We start from the raw sequence: 21,139 nt of genomic DNA, 5'->3' as shown, positions 1-21,139 counted from the left end.
ACCGCCCACCAGACGCCACCAACCTCCCCATTTAATACCCACTCAGGCTACCCAGGGCCCCATCCAAGCTGGCCTTGAACACTTCCAGGGACGGGGCATCCACAACCTCTCTGGGCAGCTGTTCCAGCACCTCATCACTCTCTCTGTAAAGAGCTTCTCCCTGGCATCCAACCTAAATCTTCCCTCCCTCAACTTAAAACCATTTCCCCTTGTCCTGCTGTTACCCAACCCTTTCAAAGAATTGAGTTTCAATCGTACCAAAAGTTGAGCTTTATGATTACAATCATTTTTAATTTAACAGTATTTTCAAGATGCTGTGACAGTTCCAAAAACTTACATGCATTCAACAGCAAAATAAAAAACAAAAAAGCTCATCAACACTGAGCTACCAAACAAAAACAGAACAAAAAGTTCAGCTTGCAGCTTTGAAATCATTAACGTTATACATTTGATAACAGACCAAATATACAGACTGATACTGTTAATTAAGCAACAGAGGAAGCAACTCATTTTTAATACAATGCATAAAACTGTTCTTCCAAAGAAGATGATCTTGTAGGTCCTTTCCAACCTTGTGATTCCATGATTCCATATAAACTGAACAGAACTTCAGACTCAGCTTTCCAACATTTTTTTCATTTCTTCGTATCTGTCTGAATTGTGGTGTTTGTTTAAAAGGAAGAGGAGAACCTGTTCATGTTTTTTAAGCTGTGGGAGAAACAAAGTATTAGAAATAGCAATAAAACAATTTGTGTGCTTTTCAGATTAAGGCAGATCCTAAAACTACAAATTCCACATCAGTTCATTGAACTGCAGTTCCTTTCTGTAATGAGATCTTCAAAGAACACACCTGAATTCTGATTTTTTCCTCTTAAAGATAATTTCATGACCAGAATAGATGGAATACTCTTAAGACTGAGATCAGGATGTTAATTATTTACCAAGAGGTAAAGCTCTTGAAACTATCAAACAGCTACAAGTTCCAATATTCTGAACACAAATGCTCACGCCTTGCTTCACGACAGAATGTGGCATGCATTAATATTCATCTGTGCCACCTGAAATAAACATCTCAAGTTTCCTTATGCATACAGCTGTCTGTCAAGCTGCATCCACAGCAAAACACAGCTTTGTTACTAAAAGAATATCCAGTTGCCACTGTCTGCATGCTGCAGTTTATGCAAACACCGCAACTACCCTTACACAGCAGACATGAAAGGTGACATCCTGAGCCCTTATGCTCCAGGAGAGAAAACAAAACAAAACCCTACAACCTCCCCCCCAAAACAAACAAAAAAAACAGAGTTGGACGTGTGGCAAAGCATAGACTAATGGAACCTGTGTGATCTATATGCTGTCTTCTCAGTTTCAGGCCCTTAACAAAACCTGAGAAAACAGCTGGCATATTCCTTTCTCTCATCTTCAGTGTTTCAGTTACCTATTACCTCCCTACTCCCATATGCTTCCCACTTAGGGTTTCAGAAATTCTGGAAACACTAACACGAAGTGAGGACTGTTAGCACTGTTTCTTACCTACCTGCATCTTTAATTCTGTGCAGCAGCATTTGGTCTCACTTCTACTGCCTACAAAACAAACAAAACACACCAAGTAAATGAAAGAGTAAGATAAACTAAGGGAAGCAGTGTTCACGTGTGAGCTGGTATGTGGAATTTCCTACAGCACTTACAGTTCTTCAAATTATGTTTAAATTGAGAAGCCTGTGAAGATAAGTACCTTGATGTGCAACATCAGAGTTTGCAGTTTTGCAGTATCTCACCAAACCCTCCGTTACTAATTTGTCTGCCACATTCAGGCTACCATTTTCACTCTCTTTCTCCACTTCTACCAGTTTAATATTTCCACTGTGCCCTTTCACTGTGATCGTGACATATTTATTCAGTAACATTTCCTTTAGTGTGTCAAGAACCAATGGAGACCACTCAACTTTCTTTATTCCTAAAAAAAAAAGTAGTCAAATTTGTTAAGAGTTCCTTTTTTAATCACTTCATCTCACAAATAACATCACAGTTTTTGAAAACATGATACTGAATTTCCATAATAAACAGCCAAGATCCTACAACTATTCAAGAAATTTTTCTGAAATAGTATACTGGTTAATACTGTGATAACTATTTCAATTCATCACGTTCCTATAAATTACATTCATCATTAGTCAGGAATGAATACCATCATCAGAAGAGATGTAGATTTATAATAACTTTCAATTTAAAAAGTTTTCATTTGTTTTTACCTGCAAGTGAACATGTAATTGTCTGAAAAGGAATCTTTAAGAAGGAATCAGTGATTGGCAGCACATTTGAAAGTGGTACATTTTCTATGTTCCCATAGTCTGCATACAGTACTTCAACTGTGGACTGAGAAACTTTTAGAACAACAGCTCTGTACCAGCACCCATCACCTGGAAAGATTGAAACAAGAAGAAATGAAAACTACATCCATTAACACAGATTGCTGTTAACAAAAAAAGCATTGGTGGACAACAGAAACAACCAACAAACAATTAAATGTACACTTATGTTCCGCCTAGCATTTTTTTTTTAATTCATCTACCCTGCTTTCATAAATTCCTATCTCAACAAGCACTTTATTTTACAGTATTTACTACGTTAAGGCTGATCAGCACTCAGATCTCCTGTAGCAAGGCACACACAGTCAACACTTTTCTTTTTTAAACCTTTTAAGTACTGAGCTTATGCATCAGCAGAATATGTCCTCTTCCATATATTGTGCTCTGCACAATATATTTACCCTTTTCTCTTCCGGACTATCACACTCTTTTTGCTCTAAAAATACAACCAAACTGTTCTTGGAAAACAAAGAAAAGAAAATGAACACTTAGTAGGTTTTTCTCCATTTTTGAAAGGGAAAAATGTGTTTTGTGCCTGTTAAGGAAGTGTAAGAATGAAAGATTCCCTCACCTAAAAACCTGGCACAACAGGCTTCACCTAGCATTGGTCTGAAAGGCTGCTTCTTACAATATTTACAATAGTCCTGTAGTTCAGTCAACAGCTTAAGTAGTTTATCTCTATCTGCAGGAAAAAAAAATATTTGATGATTAACCATATTTGCAGGTAATGAGAAGTGTAGTTACTCTTCACCTCCTCTACCCTTGCCTTTGGCTTTTTTTTATTATTATTTTAATCTGTATTTTTCTGCTGTCTAAGCTATGCTTCCAAGTAGTTCAGTTCACTATAGGCATTCATTTTAACTAACTCACAGCAATAACTTTATCAATATCAGGAACAGAGAACAGAACTCTTTCTTACCTCTGCAATAAGCTGGTATAACATAAAACAAGTCTGGGCTTCTAACTTCTGTCACACAGACAGATATGGTTTGATCCACTGCCAATTCTATTGATTCCCAGTGCCCAAGTGAGGTTTCTATTAGAAAGAGCATGAAAATGTTGCAAGAGGCTTTTCTCTAAGCATATACATGATGTAAATATCTGTTAACAGATATTCTGTTATTTTGAATTTTACAGACAGTTTCTATACTTCAAGAGGAGAAACATAAAACAACATAAACAGCAAATTAAGTAAGAGTGATTAGCTATTAGTGTAAGGAAGAGCTAAAAAACACTTAAAAATAAGATAGTGGGAAGTAAATATGAAAAAACTTTCAGCCACATAGCAGACTTTCAACTCCCCACTGTCAAATATTCCTCTTAAATTCAATTAAGACAAATCTAATGATTTTTTACTTCCCTTTTTTTGTCTGTAATGCCCACAGTGCACTTCTGTTTAGTTGTAAAAATATCATGATATACTCAAAATTAAGCATGTTTACTATTGATATCATCTATAATTAAACAAAAGGAAGATGGTTCACAGCTGGAATGCTGAAAATTCTTTTCAAATCTAAAAGCTAACATTCATTTAGTTACCTTTATCATCAGACTTACTTGGAAAAGTATTTTTATCTTGCAGATCTTCCTTCTCAACCAATTTCTCAGAAATTAGCATCTCATTGATCACTTTTGGATGACCCATAGAATTGTCAATAAGTTCTACACCTGCCCCATCTCTGGAAAATGAAATTATTCTGGCCTGAAGCTTCATTCCTGCAGTGCACTTATGAAATCTTTTTGTAGCTTCTGGGCTCCATTTGCTACCAGCAGGCTTTATACCTAGGAAGTAGAAGATGTGCTTAAAATACCTCCATTATCTGACTTCATCCAAAAAAAATGTCTTCTAAAAACCACTACTTAAACTACCAAGGCTATTTTGACTACCTCAGGGATACACACTGTACTTCATACTCGTTAACTACCTTCCCTTCCTTTTGCCAGGACTTCTAAGTTGGTTTTTTTTGTTTGTTTGTTTGTTTTACTACATTTTATGGTATTCTACCCAGTAAGTTCCATACCTTAGCACAAACAACACTGTGCAGACTGGTTAAGAACAGTTTCATGTAGACTTTTCAAGAAGGGAGCAGAAAACTATAGTGCTTTAAAAGATAAAAAGAGAAGAATATGCCTGGAGAAAATGTGGTTTTGAGCTTTTCCACTTTTTTTTTTTTTTTTAATTTCTAAACTGAGTAGACTTTGTTAGCGAGGAACAACAGGTCTGCAGGACCGAGTGATTTGGTGTGAAAGAAAGAGGCTGGGGTTTGGGAAAAGACATGGAACATCAGTACAGTGCCAAGTTATGCAGAAATCATATGAAACATTCCCACAGGATACTGAAATGCCAGTTTGCTACATTAGAACACATTTGCTCCTTTGGTCTGTGAAAAAAAATATACAGAACTAACTAAGTTTCACAAAAGCATGTTTACTCCTACAGTAAGCAGCAACTAAAAGCTACCAAGCACTACAGATGAAGCAAAATTACAAGTTCCCTTTGACCAGTAAATCAGTAAGTGACCCCCAGGCATATCACTCCATGACACTGACAGGAGCTCAGCAAAGAACATCTGCCTATTAAACACCAGCATGCAGTGTTGTAAGGCTCAACCAGTGGCTTCCATAATTTCTTGATTCTGCAAGTAATGCAGAAGTTATTATAAAGCATAGTTCTGTGAAGTATACTGTATCATCATCTCCTTCTCCACAAGCAGCAAGTTTCTAGTTCCTAAGTGCAGCAGTGCTTTTAAGGAGAGAATTCATAAGACCCACCTGAAAGCCAGCATTTAATTCCTTGAAATGGCAGCTCTAGGAATGAGGATGAAATCTGCCGTATGTTATCTGCTGGTACTTCTTCAACATTTCCATAGTCCACAAAGTGAACCCGAACAACTCGATCTGAAATAATGTCTTCCACCAAAGCACGGTACCAGTTACCATCATCTGATTTAAAAAAAAATAAAATAAAATCACATTTAGTAATAAAACTAGCCTTTACTATCCTCTACCAACATAAAATATTGGCTACTTTTTTTTGGTGTGTGTTTTTTTGTTGTTGTTGTTTTGTTTGTTTCATGTTCTCCCCAAAGAACTGAAATATTTCAGTCTGTTACTTACCAGAGAATAAAGCACAGCAAGGTTCTCCTTTCTCAGGCTTGAAAACATTTGGAGGACTTTTCTGGCAATATTCAAACAGTGATTTGTTAAGTGAGTTTAGAGCACGTAACTCTGAAAGAGAGAAAGAATTTAAGACAAAGTCACTGATATAAGGACAGAACTCAGAAATAAGACTTGGTGCTATAAACTCACTTGAAACAATGATAAAATTAGAAAGCAAAGAAGCTATGCTGAAAAACAGAAGCTGAAGAAACTTACCATTGCTATTTGCAATCTGACAGTAGAATTCTCCAGGACTGTACAGTGTACACACTATCACATCTACTGCTTGTTTACGAGAGAATTTACTCCACTTGCATTTTTGTTTGTTTGCTGTGTCCTCTAGAGAGGAAAAAGAAGCAGTAGAAGGGAGATTACACCCCCTTCCTCCCCCCTTTTTTTGGGGGGAGAGGGGGAAGGGAGAAGGGATGGTGGAAAGGAAGAGAAAAAAATCCACACTGTATACTCATTCGTTGTGTACTACCATTTCTCATTATAAATAATCCAATTATCTGCATCTATACATTGATAATACTGATAAGATAAAACACAGTTTTATCAGAGACAGAATTGAAAATAACATCCTAACGTGCTTCATGTTGGAGCTAGGAATCTTCCCAGAAATACACAGAAATGTGACACAGGAGTTACAAAACTCTCAAATTAAAGCTTCAGTCAGTAATGCAAAAAAGGCAGCTTAGGCAACAAATCCCTATAAGCCTTGAAGTTACACAGGTTACTGCAGCTGAAAAGCTTTTGAAGGACTGAGTAAATGTTTTCAGGTGCAAAATATAGACAACAAAGATGAGCTTAAGGACAAGAGCATAGAAACAGACAGGTAATAGCTAGTGATATCATACTTCAATTAGACATGTTAAGACTTCCAACCAGACTAAATTCTTGTATGGGCTTCTAAGAAGCATGCAACTTCATTACAGGAGGTTAAACACTACCACTTTATCAGGATGTGCCTGTACTCACGATTTGTTTGCTTAACATCACTCGTTTCAATTGCTGGCAAGGCCATTCTTGATGCTTCATCTGCACAGCCTTTCTCTATGAGACATCTCGATATATTTATTTCTGGAATTACTGATGCATCTGTGAGCTCCACCACACATCTGTAACTCTCTTTATCTACTACTTTCACTGTGAACACTTTGTCTTTTACTAATTGTTTCATAAGAGAAATAGCTTCTGAGGTCCAGGCTCCCAAAAGTGGCTTGATACCTAAAAAAGGTCAAATAGTACAGAAAGATTCTGAGACAGTTCAGGTCTCAACAATATGTGGAGGAGTACAGTAACACTCTTTGAAGTAACAGATTAAGCAGCAGATACGCCAATGAACTCTCCTACTACAGAGGCACACAACAAGATTCTAAAACCAATTATTCAGATTCTAAATTTGTTGTATTTTGATTTAATAAAAATCTGCCAAGATAGCCTATAACTAGTAGTATTACAATGTGAATTCAGATCTAGTACATACTTAGTACAAAGGTCTAAGAACCACCTGCTTTTCAGTCTCAAGAATACAACTATAGACTGTAACATATGTTTGGAACAATGTTACCACTTTCAGCCAGTGTATCTGCTACTGTGAGCTTCTTCCTAAAACTTTATACTGCTAAATTTCTTTCAAAAACTGCAAGTTATAACCAGAACATTATAGCAGTATGTTAAGAGAAGACAGTTGCTTTCTGGAAGGTATTTGACATAGCAGTCATCCCTGCCTCCATCAGGAAACAACTCATCCAACTGCCTTCTAGCATCCCTGAATGTAGGAACTTCCTCAGTTCTAGAATGTACATTAGCAGCTACAGGCATCATCATTTGTCTCAGAACAGTGATTTCTTTAAGTTGTATTCCATACACATTGGTTCCCTCTCTGAATATGAGGGAACCACTGCTTTATGTTTTCCAACCAAGTGATACCTCTCTGAACTTCACCAAATAAAACCTGAAACATCACAGTATTTTATCAAGTATTCTAAAGGAAGTCTGAAGATCAAATAATCTAAAGCAAGGATACTGAAGCAAAGGTATGGACTATCTTGCACAGTGAAGTGAGTAACAGCAAATAATTTCCAACAGCACATTAAACAAACATGTCATTGCCTGTTGTTTTTGACTCTGGCTTCAGAAATGAAAATGAAGTGGGAATTATCAAGGTACCTTCCAACCTCACAGATTCCACAAGGCTATGAGATGAGTATACCAGTAGATTCACTAGGTTGGTCCCAGGGGGACTGATTCCAGTACCACAACAGATTTAAGAACTCCACAAAACCATCTAGCAGGCAATTTTGCTTAGAACAAAGGTATGTGCAAAACCTAAGAACAAGCATGTTAACATAATGCAGGTTTTTTTTTGTTTGTTTGTTTTTTTGTTTGTTTTTTTTGAGTATTCTCATCACTAAGTACATGAGGAAAGATTTGTCATGTTTTGTAAATATGCTACAACAGTTAATTAAGAATTCTGAAAATAACACCTACTGGTATCCCTACCCTTTGATCCATAGTACTGCACATGTGGTAACTGGACAACCCCACTTATTTTCACTTTAACCAAAGGGAAATAACTCCATTTATTTCATACCTGCCAAGGTACATCTTATGGCTTGAGCTGGCAAGTCCATTAATTCTGGAATCATAGGACGAAGTCTAGTTGGCTGCAGAACTTCAAAGTTACCATAATCTATATAACCCACCACAATGTTATCTTCAGAAGCATGTGCTATAACAGCAGCACGATACCAGACATTGTCTTCTAGAAAGGAAGATATACACATTCATTACATTTGATTTTAGCTTTTGTAAACAGCAAGACTCTTTTGGGCAGATCAATATATTGGCAATCTCAGCATAAGAGTTGGAACAGCAGCACTACAGCTCACACAAACCTTGACAAAACCTTATGGAAGGCATCTACCACCATGACCCCTCATACCAGTTAAGTGTTGCAAACTCATTCTTTCCATAAAGAATCCCCCAGCCACATATGTATATTGCAAGAAAAATTTAAGTACTACCCCCACATAACATAGTTAAGTTCAATGTATTTAAAAAACAACAGGATATCAGCTGACTTAAATTATGTGTCTAATATAATTTAAGTTTTCTAATTCAATTAAAAGATTTCAGATAGAAATACAAGCTTACTCTCCAATCTATCAAAGCAACGAATGCACTTAATGTTTTTTTTCTCCTTGCTAAGTGCCTGAAACTAATTATTAAAACACTAAGGCAGCTTATCGACAGTAATACCTTTTTCTGAATGTGCAGGAAAAAAAAAAAGTCATTTCAGCTTCTGTTCAGTTCCACAGCTAGTTTACTCACAGCAGAAAAAACATATATGAGGTAAGAAATGAAGAGAATGTTCATAGATCAGCAAGTTTTAGCTGCAGCCATTTCTGACCAGAACAAAAAAAAAACGTAAAAGAACAGCAATATGTTGGTTTCAGGCTTTTTTTCATTATTTTATTTTCCTTGCTAATAGCTGGATGAACAAAAGAATGATGTTTATTCTACTGTGCTCAGGCAAGCAGGACTCCATATCCTTACAATAAAAGTTACTTATTTCATACAGAAATATCAATTCCTAACACAAAACGTTTGAAATTTCTAGCCTATACTTATTTCCAGTTACAGGAAATGGGGCTTACCAACATAAAACCCATTCCTTCATTGTCTCCTTCATACAAAAAGGAATCAAGTGCTCTATGTTTGCTTAATAAAGGGGCTGTTTCATGGCCTTAAAAAAAAATAAATCTATGTTTTATAGATGCCTCCTTTAGATAGATGTTCACCTTTACCTGTGAACTGGGCACAGCACAGCTCTCCAGAAACTGGTCGGAAATTTGGATTACTTGGAAGTTTGTTGCAGTATTGGCAAAGATGTGCCTGAAGCTCAGCAAGACGACCTGACATGAAAAAACACAGGTTTTAAGGAAGTGCACAGATCTTAAGTTCAAAACCTGAAAGAATTTGTTGCACCATTAGAGGCGTTTCACATAACGTTAAAAGTAATACTAAAATAGTGGTGAAACTGAGACCCTTCAACCTCTATCATTCAATAGAGTCCTTGCATGAGTGGGAGAATTTGCTGTGGTTAACAGTACAGACAGAAAAACCAGTAACAGACTTTTTCAATACCGTAACAAAGTTGAATCCACTAAGAACTGAAACATGGCTAATGAACCATGCTGGAAAAAACAAAAGGAAGATTGCTCTTTAAACCAGAGATATCTGCTTAACACAACTTCTTGCCAAAACAACTGTATGCTGTAAGCTCTCAGAATTCAAAGGATGAGTAGTGAGAAATTCGCTCAGTAAGTACACCAGGCATCCAGCTGCAAAATCCCTTTTAGCTGAAAATAACTGTATATCCAGACAGTGCTAGGACAGTTGCCACAAACTCACTCTGCTGTTTTTTCCTCCTCAAGACATCTGTTTGTGTACCAAAAGCCTCTCTCACCTAGCATTCTGACCCACTGCAATTGCTCTTATATTCTACCCCAGCAGAAGACAACAAAGCAGGGTTTGGGCATTATTTATCCAGCCATCTCTCTCTTCTCAAAACTCAGATATTCTCCCCATACAATGCAACAAAAAAACAGTCTACATACACCCAGCCTATAAGGAAACTCCTCCCCAGTAGTAAAAGCCTTAGAGGCCTTTAGAAGGGTTTGTTGTGATAGAAAAAGTGGAAATGGTTTCAAGCTTAAAGGTCAAATATAAGGAAAATGTCTTTTACAGTGAGGACGGTGAGGCACTGGAACAGGTTGCCCAGAGATGTGGTTGATGCCCTGTCCCTGAAGACTTTCAAGGCAAGGCTGGACCAGGTCCTGGGCAACCTGATCTAGCTGTGGTATTCCTGTTAATTGCAGAGGAGCTGGATTAGATGATCTTCACAGGTCCCTTCCCAACTCTAAGGACTCTATGATTCTAGCAACAAACAGAATAATTACGTACTGACACACACTTCTGGAACACTTCAGATAATATTTAACATCTAACAGAACATATTTACAATGTAAACATACAAACTGACTTGAGAGAACTGCTAAAAATCCACAGCACATCATCCTTCTTCTTAAGATTACTCAGAATGCCCACAAACCATCACCTTACAAGTTACTAAGCAGCATTAACAGATTATGATGCCAAAAAGATTCTCTTAGTAGGGCAAGTACCAAGGCTTTTAAATGATGCACAGCATAATGCTACAAAGAATCTCCAGTATAAGATCAACTAGCAATATCTCCCCCTAGATACCCACTACTGAAGAACAAGGTGCTGCAATAGCTCACAGCTTACTTTCATCAAGTCACTTACGGCCAATGCGTATCTGCTGACAGAAAAAGTCTTCTGGATTTTGAACATGGGAAATCACAACAGAAAACGTGTCTCCAATACATACAGAGACAGACTGTGCAGTTATATTTCCACAGCAATGCTGTTCTTTATCTTCGGGTATTTTTTCTTTACTTTCTTTAGAATTGTTTTCTGACACTGTACATAAGAAGTAGAAAAAGATAGAAAGTGGTTACTGAGTAAGAGCTAGATGACTTTCAAGTCTGCAACTTCATCAGGCAGGAGTCAGAGATACTTTTAAAAATTACACTAAATTAAGTTACAAAGTTAAATATGTTGAACATTCTTTTTTGCCAGACCTTTTGAACTTTGTAGGCTCCTGCCATTTCATCCATTAAATTAATGGACATAATCCTCACAAGAAGCATTTTATACTATTAAAGAGAATAAGTACTGCTGTCACTAGAGCTTAGAGTTCTCTAAACCATATCCATTGGTGCACCTTCTTTGGGATACTTGTTTAGTAAACATGTACAAAATGTAACAGGAACTTGTCAAATCTTTAGGGTGGAACTAGAAAGTAATGCTGCAATTTCTAAAGGGTTTAAAATGGAGGTGGCAGAAGAAAAGAAAAAAACATGGTACCACATCCGTGTACATCTGTTAAAACAATAATAAAAATAAACAAGACACTTCCATGAAAAAAAAAATTATTGAAGGTAGAGAGGGAAGGAAGCAAAAGACAAAACTGCATTTTAAGAGTCTTGGAAAAGACTGTGGAGAAAGTAAACATGAAGACTTACCAGTTTTGTTCCTTCCCCAACCTTTCCTTCCCTTCCATACCCACGCCAGGTATACTTACAATCTGGAAGAACAACATCTACAGCAAAACTTGACATCATTTCCTCTTGCAGTACATCAACAACAATTACTGAACAGGTCTTTCCCATCAGCTTGGAAGAAAAGAGAGCATTGCCTCCATTGCATCCTTGTTGCTCAGGATCATAATTGGCAAAGGAACACTTAATTGCCTGGAAAGAATTACCATCAGAACATGGGAGATAGAGGACTGTCTGTCTTTTAAGAAAAGTGAGTCAATTTTTGAGGGCCTTACTTATTATCAGGTATATAAGAGTAAAAGCTGCTGTTGAGATCTGAAGCACTATCAATTCAGCTAACATTTTTACAAAACAATTAAAATATGAAATTATGTTTAAGCTGTACACTGTACAGGAGCATTACACAAGGTGTGGCTGCATTACACCGTGTCTGAATACAAGTAAACGTTGTAATCTGCCCTCAGCAGACACTGGAGATTTTGAGATACGGGTCACAAGGCCATCAAAATGTTTTAGGAACCAGCAGAACCACTTGAACATACTATGAAAAACAGCTGCAACAACAGGTGACTTCTCTAAGTAGCAACATTTGAAGGAATGGTTCTCTATTCTTTGCATCAGGTCAAACAAACAATTTTGAGCCACAGATTAAAGCTAAACCACAATAAACAACTATCAGAACAGTCCTGCAACTCAGACCAATAAGATTTACCCATGCTAAGTGATTTTTCACCACTACATTAGACCACATTGAAATACTTCAATAGGAAGTTGAACTTTAAGTGTAGTAAAGCAATTTTTATGCATCGCTTTCACTGAATACAAAATATTGTGATAAGGACAGTTTTACTGAGATAAGAGTTATATCTATTTCAGAGCTATTCATTTAAAATAGCACACTACTGCTAGGAAAATAGAACTCACGCATGGAGGAAACAGTTCAATGTCTTTGTGTAGAGCTTTAATCCAGGAGAGTGCAATATATTCTTCCTTTCCACAATCTATATAGAAGACTTGTGCTTTCTTTTGCAATACATCCACATCTTTAACCAATGCTCTTCTCCATGTCTGTACTCAAGAAATAATACTCTTAGAAGAGCACACCATAATAAGCAAGTGCATTTACTGTATTCCTCTCTAAAACACACACACTTCAACTTTTAATTTAATAGGTTTGTTTTTAAACAAAGGCAACTGAGAATTTTTGAAGCAAATCAAATTCACTGCAGTGCTGACTTTTTAACTTCTATCAAAATTGGCTTACCTACAGTAAAAATAAGGATTTGTTAACAACAAAAGAGAAAAAAGTGGGATTAAACAAAACAAGAGGATGGGATTGGGAATGGGAGCAAGGGGAGACTACAGAAAAGTAATCAGAAAAGTCAGGTAAGAAATGAGCAATGAATTAAATAAGTCAAGTCACACTCCAAACTAACAACAGCAATTCAGATTTGCTATTAATTCCTACACCATTCAATAAAGAGAAGGACAAACTGCTCCTGTCAGGTTTGAGTGCATATAAACTCTTAGAAGTAAATGCTTTTTTTAGGAGGTACTTTGAGTTCCAGAATTTATAAAGTTAGTTGTTACCACAGTAAATGAATCTCTAAAACTAGCAACCTCAACTGGTAGAGACATAAAAGCAAAGCATGCAAAAGCATGATCAACTCAACATAAAACTTATTTTAGGGCCAATCAGACCTTACCTGATCCACAGAATTCCTCGCCACGCAGACTTCCCCTCTGATCGCAACATACTGCTCTTGAATAACTGTGTTAGCATAACAGTCTTGCAGCTTTACAGAAAGTTTGCTAATCTGCTCTAAAACTTTGGGAGAATTCATCTGTATATAAAATTCACTTGGACTCCTGAATTCTGTTACCGTACCCTAAATAGAAAAGCCGCAGTAGTTAAGGATCATGCAACCACAACCTACAGGCAGTACCAGTGTGCTTTTCAGAAAGTGCATTTCACCCTATGCCTGACACTGCTCTTCTGTTTTGGATCTAGCAGTGGTATCTGCTGAGCAGAAAGACCATTACGTTCACCGTCACAAAAATAAATCTCTTTATTTTTTTTTTATGAAGATCAGTAAATGCAAGGTGAGGAGATGGAGAATAATAGAGAAATTTTTACAGGCAAGCAAAACAAGATAGAGCTGAAGTAATAAGTAACTATACATGCTTTCACCGTGCTTCAAATGCAACCTAAAAAACAACTTGCATTATTCCTAAACTAAAGTACCTGTACTTCCATAGATTTTTTGATTCCTAGAGTCTGGAGATCTGAAAACATTATCTTCTTGATATGTTCTTTTGTCTTGAAGGAATCCTCAGTCATTAAATTATCCTAATTAAAAGAGCCACAAGTTACGTTTAGACTTCAGTTGTTCTGCTGTGTCTGCTTATATTAACAAACACAAAAAGAACACTGTATCACCTCAAGCAATATCTCCCAAGTGCTTTTGTTGAGTTTCAACGATTAAGCCTTAAAGATTTTGTATTCCTTTTGAAAATAACAGATCACATTTGGAGATGGACTGAACAGACAACAAAAAACAAGCACCAAAGCAGTCTTAGAGCATGGCAGCAGCCATGGGTTGGCCTGTTCCTTTCACACCCACTTTTACAGCACCAACTCAGTCATACCTTCTGCTAATGATGCTTTCCCAAGAGGGATTGAACTTCACCTGCCTCCTTGTAGCTTTAACACCAGAGTAGATTACAGCTACTCCTTTAACAACACGCATCTCGGTTTTCCTTTTCAAAGTAACATTATACAAGCAGTTTAATCTAATTTGCCTAATGCATACCATCCATGTATGTACCACCCTAAAAACATTTAAACAAACTCATATGCATTCTGAAGGGATCTCTCTTATATTTGGAACAGCATACTTCAGACAAGTATGATGACAAAATACTGTAGAAAATGCCAAGTTGTTTATATTCAACACAGATATTTCAGAGCATTTCCCATAACAGCATGTTTCACAATACAAGAATAGAATACATATTGAACAACCTTTTAATGTGATCTCGCTTTGTTCACCAGAACTTCCTAAGATGAGCCAGGAAATATAAAGTCTTCATTATTTCAAAATAAATTTTTAGAAATTGTTACAACCTTTTAGTTTAGGTACCTCACTATCAGTTGATCAGTTTTTACCAGAATACTCACAAGCACACACACAACAGAAAGCTATCCAAACTAATAGAAATCTCATGACCAAAAGTGAAACCTTTCTAAAACGCTTCAAGAAGTTAAACAGATGAATTAACTACTTCTAAGAAGTGTAAGACAAGGTAGTTTTCTTGTATTGTGCAGATATGGATTTAATTGGAGTATGTATATTTACTTGCTTTTATAAATATCATCCCAAGAAACCAAGAACATAGCAAGACCGTCTCCAGCAGAACTGTTCATAGGAAGTCTACAAGAAGAAACATTTGGGTAGAAAGAGGATCAAAATGCTGCAAAGGAGAACTGCATCACGTCTAATTCCTGCTACAGCAAGGAAGCAAGATCTGCATCTGTTAATGTAAAATGCCACATTAAATGCGTTTCTCAATTAAGTTACAAGGCTCCCAGTATTGCTCTATGCAGGAAAAAAACACCAGACTTTCTTCTAAACCTGACAAACTACACCTGTGTCCTAACATATTTCTCCAGCAACATCATATTTCTTAGTGTTTTTTTTTAATTTATCACAAAAGTGTTTTGTTTTCTTCCCCCCAAACACAAAAAATCAAATTTACTGAAGTCTTGCTAATAGCTCTAGAAGTAACACACTTCTGAATGCTTCTCCAGTAACTTTTCTTTAGAAGCACTGATCTTCCCAAAATAAACACTGATTATCTTTGGAATTTGCTCGTCTCCCGTACAGAAGAAATTACAGATATTGTAACTAGCTTACACTAAGCCCATTCAAGACACAGTAAAAAACAAATACCTTACTGTAAAATCCTGTCTTGGTTTTAGCAGGTAACTTGCCTCCACTGCTATTACTTAAACTGCAATCAGAAAAAAAAAAAAGGTTAATTTTAAAGAACAAAAGACAAATAACACCTGTAAAATCCACTTGCAAATAAAACAGGAAAGCTGTGTTCATAATACAAGATCTGTGTCAAACCTTCCTTATGCCTCCCCCAAGAAAATGCTGAATTGATGCCATCAATGTCAAAAACAGTAACACAAAAAAAAAGTGTTAGTGTTTCAGTTGAACAGTTAGATAGAACTCATATCATCAGCCCTTCATGGAGACAGTTAGCTTAAATACTCAGATCACTCCCCTAAACTTTTCCAAATCCAGCTGATTTGTACAGAGTTATAACCTAATGAAGCTTACTTTAGATGAAACGGATTAGTGATCTCCTGAGCATCTCAACTGGCAAGTCAAAGAGATAATAAGCTGACAGAGAATGGTTTGACTGAAACAACTTCTAATCACAACTGGGATATTTTATTTTTGATTAGCCATTAAGTTCACTGAAGCTACAGTTTAAATATTTAAAGTGTACCTCTACAGAGTCTGAGAAATACAATCCATTTGATTGTGCCACTGCTGCAAAGTACAGTCTTGTTTGTCCTCCCTTCCCTACCTCATCAGCAGAGATGACATACAGGCATTAATTCATACATATAGCTCATATAATTCCAGTACTAATACAAAGCAAAACATTTTTGTTTACTTAATTCACAATTAAGAACTCACAGATATCTTTCAAACCTTCCTGAGATAATACAATACTAGATTAAAAAGAACATATTTTTCTGCAATAGCATAACTTAATTTACCATGCAAGGGCACTAAGAGTGGTCTTGTCATTCTTTAAAGACTATTAAGCAGAGTTTTAAGAAACTTACTTCTGCTTAACTGGCTCACACACAACGCTGTGTACTGACCAATCTCTCTTCTGGCAATCCACAGAGCAGTAGTATATTTGTTTACACTGTGAACATCTGAGGGATCCTGAATAAAAGAAAAATTAAGTCATAGAGAAACACCTACACAGGAAGAGATAACAGCTGTTATATACAAACTCCATACACCACTTAGTAACTGCTTCATGAGCAGTTTAAGCAGATACAAATAGTTGTTCTTATTCCTCTGTATTCCTCAGACAAGGCAGCCCATAGCCCCAGATTCCTTCTGTACTTAAGAAGAAAAAAAAACAAAACATTTTTGATTAAGAGAGAGATGCTGTCTTCAGTTTTGTCAGTTCCATAACACCAACTGCATTCTGAATAGTCACTACATTTGCATCTGACACAAAATACACATCCATTTTAAGGCATTTCTGAATAATCCTTCTGATTCAATTCCACTAGCAAGTGCACCATACATCACAGAGAATAGCAGAGCTTACCAGACAGACCACAATGATGACAAGTTCTCATCTGAGGAGGTGGGGTCAGCATATTAAAGAGACTCTTATCATAGTCAATAGAAAAAACATTCTTAGAAGAATATTGCAACTTCTTTGGCTTCTCAACTGAATCAGAGTATGATACCTACAAAAAATAAAACAAGTAAATCTCAAGTGATTCTTATCAGAAAAAGCAGCCCAGTTTGATCTAAGTATTCTAATGTATCAAAATTTGACAATAGAAAAAGTTTCAAAGTTTTAGAAAAAGACGATCATTTCTGCTGATCAATCATGCTGACCATTTATGCTATCTAGAAATGCTCAGAACACTGAAGCCAATTATAAAGAGCAATAACTCACCATTTCTCCATTATCAGTTGCATCTGTCAGTAGCAGCTTTCTTCTAGTGGCTGTGCTTTCCATGGAACTTCCTAGGAACAGAAGCATTTGCAAAGCGATCTGACAATGTAAATGCCTGCCTGTGTTATGGAGTATTACAGAAAAACAAAACCACTCTCTGGTCTTACTATTCTGCTAGTGCATTTCAGCAAACAGAAATACTACAAGAATATTATCAACTCTAAAGTCATTTTTCTTGCTACTGCAAATATTATCATCAGTGGTATAGTTAGAGCAACAGCTTCACTGCTAACCCTCCACCAAGCCAGCATAAAGCTTACTTGGCCCTCTTTCCAACCAGAAACAAATTAATCACTCTTGCCTAATGTGGAACCATATATAACAAAGTCTCCAGAGAGCTGCTTACCAAGCTAGCTCAGATCTCCCTGAATTAATTTTACTCTGCCACTTGGAATAACCAAGAGTACTGATCTACTGATCAGAGGATGGTGAAACCAAAAAGAAAAACCAACCAACCAAACAAAAAAACCACTTTTTTTTTTCTCTAGTTATTTAAAGCATCCCTGGTGATCCAAGTCTAGAACAATTCACAGAATCACAGAATTGTAGGGGTTGGAAGGAACCTCTAGAGATTATAGAGTCCAACCCCCCTTGCCAAAGCAGGTTCCCTACAGATGGTCGCACAGGAAAGCATTCAGACAGGTCTCAAATATCTCTGGAGAACAAAACTCAATAACACCTCTAGGCAGCTTGTTCCAGTGCTCTGTCATTCTTACAGTAAATTAGGAGTTGTGTTTTCAAGCCACATTCATACAGGTAATCTGTATAATGATCAAGCCTATACACAACTACAGAAAAATAAAATTAAAAATTAAAATACGTATGGATAAAATCTATTTTTTATTGCAGTTATCTATTCCCATGCTGCAATATAAAGGTGACAAGGATGATTAACGGTCTGGAGTATCTCCCATGAGGGAAGGCTGAGGGACCTGGGATTCTTCAGCCTGGAGAAGACTCAGAAGGGTTCTCATCCGCACACATCTAAAGCTTGGAAGTGAGATGTCACTCTTTTCAGCAACGTGCAGCAATAGGACAAAAGGCAGTGGGAAGAAACTTGGAACACATCAAGTTCGATACAAACAGGCAAAAGAAATTCTTTACTGCAAGGGTGACAGAGCAAGCTCAGAGGGGCTGTGAAGTCTCCTTCTCTGGAGATATTCACGACCCCCCTTGTCACTTTCCTGCTCAACCTAAAGCAAGGAACCTACTTTAGCAGGGGGGTTGGACTTGATCTCCAGAGGTCCTTTCCATCCCTTATGACTCTATCACTGCCATCAGAGGGAAAAAATAGTATTGTTTGCAAACAAAATACTGATTTTTGTTAGATATTTCACAGGGTCAGCCTCCCGGCTGAGAGAGGAGCTCCTCAGAAGGCTGACACTCTCCTCAATCCTCACCAACGCCTCGTTACCTGCATCCTTCACAGGCAGCGCCTGGGCCATGCTGTCGATGGTCCCCTCGGCGTAGGACAAGCAGGCTGTAGCTGCAGGAGCACAGATTTAAATCAACAAATAAATAAATCCAAGCACGCACTAAAGTCACATTAAAAGTTAAGACCAGATATCACTTTGGAAAGGGCAACCTGAAGGTTAAGCCTACTGGAACTGTGAAAGCTCTCTCCGGAGGAGCTCGCTCCAGCCACCCACACCCGCTATTTGTGGAACAGCTCTCAGGGCCTCGCAAACCTCGCCTCCCCGCTCGCCCCGTCCGCACCTCCGAGCGCCGCGCAGCACCCCGCCCCCGGAAGGAAGGGCGCTCCGCGCGGCGGGACGCGCGCACTGCCCGCCAGGCTCGGGCCGCGGCCGGTCAGTGTGCGCAGTGGGCGGGGTAGGAGTGCGGGAGGTGGCTGCGAGGCGTGCGAAGAAACTCGGTACAAGGGGTCAATAAGTATGTATTGTATTATCAGGCGTTTGGGTTTTGGATAAAGGGATCGCAGCAAAGGCTGGCCATCTCTGTGACTTAAAATATCCGCGTTTTTGTTGGCTGATCGCTTTCATCCCCGAGGGTGAATCAAAACTCCTCTGCCAGCGTGCGCTGCCATGTAATCGTATTGCAGAATCATAGAATGGCCTGGGTTGAAAAGACTACAGTGACCATCTAGTTTCAACCTCCCTGCTATGTGCAGGGTCACCAACCACCAGAGCAGGCTGCCCAGAGCCACATCCAGCCTTTGGGAACGACACTAATTGATGCTATAGGGTAATGGCAGGAAAGGGTGCAACCAAAGGAGAATGGAGTGTCCTGTTGGGAACAGAACTTCACCAGCACGTGAGCTGGCACAAAGCTTTCTTACTGTGAAAAGTTTTAAAGAATGATTGAGCCTCAGCAGACCAGAAAGGGCAGGAAGTGGCAGCAGTAGAAACTATTTTTAAATGGAGAAACATCAGGCATGGCTTCAGGTAAATGGGAAGAAGGCTGATTGGGAGCTGCAGGAGGTCAATGCAGCTTTGCCTACAACTCCTCAGGGCCTGCGTGAAGGTTTTGTAATGCGGTAGCAGGTGTAATTAGCTCTAATGTATGGTATCCAAGTGCTTTGGAAGTAGCTGGGGCACCGCTATGCTGCATGCTGAACAAAACAACGTGTCATGAAAATAGCTTTTTCCTGGTACGAGTTACTCAGAGCAGTTGTGTAATTACAGGAGTGAATGATATCCTGTGTAAATCAGACACACCAGGAGGAGCCAGGCTGCAGCACCAGCACCGTGCCCACTTCCTGATGCGCCCTGAAGACTCGCAGCAAGCCCGAGAATAAAATAGTTACTTAATGAAAGCAATTCTTAATGAACAAAATAATAATTCTTTATGCAACCTTGCCATTATGTGGAATTACATCAGCTTGAAGTAATGACATTACAACAGGCTGTCCTGCTGATAGATGCAGAGAAGGAGAGGCAGGCAGTGCTGCCCCTGCTCCCAGCCGCGTCCCCCCAGCTGAGCCTGCAGCACATTTTATTATTTTATTGCCACCTGTTTGTCCGTGTAACCCCTCAAAAGTGGGGATGCTGCCACTTCCCACACCTGAAGCTGAGAACATAGGAAGGATTTCAAGCCCCTGTGGTGGACGGAGCAATGAAGATGCTGTGTATAGTTAACAAATCCCAGCTAGAAATTGAGAAATTACATCAACGCTTTTATTCTCTTAGACGAAGGAGCTCAAAACCCCAACTGTGACCTTTTGGAAAACCAGGGCACATTCTGCTGCTGCCTCTGCAATGCAGAGCTGATGCCTGCAGCGCAGGCTGAGGTGTATGGCAGTGCTGTAGGTGAGTTCCCTCACTCAGAAATTGCCTTCCGTCCCATCTGTGCTTGCCGAACAGGAGCTGCTGCTGGCTCACCGAGAGCAAAGCTAATTCAGTCGTTCCCATTTAATTGGCAGCACTTCAGGTGCTCTGAGAGAGGCAGAACGGCCTGAGGCGCAGCGCTGGGGCTGCGGGGAGCTGAGAAGGAAGAGCCCTTCTCGTCTGCCCGAGGGAGAGCTCTGCTGAGGAACATAAAGAACGCTGGAGGGGCTGCGGGCAAAGCGATGCTCGTTTTAACTTTTCACTACTCCGTGCGAGGCTCGTGCACGCCGCAGCGCCCTCAACTCCCGCCCTGCCCTCACCTGCCACCTGCGCGCCCCCGCGCACCCCCGCGCGCCCCCGCGGCCCCGCCTCCCGTAGCCCCGCC

The 21,139-nt window shown here is 38.7% G+C and overlaps 1 protein-coding gene across 4 annotated transcripts; it reads right to left on the bottom strand.

Moving 5' to 3' along the window:
• Positions 1-247: 247 nt before the first annotated feature.
• On the bottom strand, positions 248-19,251 carry TDRD1 (tudor domain containing 1). Of its 4 annotated transcripts, none has more exons than XM_031597445.2 (24): positions 19,187-19,251; positions 18,885-18,956; positions 17,411-17,481; positions 17,051-17,195; positions 16,548-16,653; positions 15,634-15,694; positions 13,926-14,030; positions 13,387-13,569; positions 12,605-12,748; positions 11,704-11,872; positions 10,863-11,039; positions 9,341-9,448; positions 8,125-8,295; positions 6,507-6,755; positions 5,745-5,867; positions 5,487-5,597; positions 5,142-5,312; positions 3,927-4,151; positions 3,289-3,405; positions 2,941-3,051; positions 2,253-2,420; positions 1,736-1,957; positions 1,538-1,584; positions 248-708 (listed from the first exon to the last, which is right to left on the bottom strand). In XM_031597445.2, the coding sequence occupies exons 2-24, from the start codon at positions 18,913-18,915 to the stop codon at positions 616-618; spliced, it is 3,108 nt and encodes a 1,035-aa protein (XP_031453305.2). In that variant the 5' UTR covers positions 18,916-18,956; positions 19,187-19,251; the 3' UTR covers positions 248-615. The 4 variants fall into 4 exon arrangements, with proteins under 4 accessions (XP_031453305.2, XP_090001649.1, XP_031453304.2 ...); XM_090145523.1 differs by having other exon boundaries at positions 19,159-19,202; XM_031597444.2 differs by lacking the exon at positions 19,187-19,251 and adding an exon at positions 19,056-19,177.
• Between the last annotated feature and the right edge of the window lie 1,888 nt (positions 19,252-21,139).

The sequence above is a fragment of the Phasianus colchicus genome, chromosome 8 (genome assembly GCF_987193195.1).
Source record: "Phasianus colchicus chromosome 8, bPhaCol1.hap1.1, whole genome shotgun sequence".
Taxonomy (NCBI): domain Eukaryota; kingdom Metazoa; phylum Chordata; class Aves; order Galliformes; family Phasianidae; genus Phasianus; species Phasianus colchicus.
The sequence above is the reverse complement of the archived record's forward strand: the minus strand, read 5'-3'. Positions and strand labels throughout refer to the sequence as shown.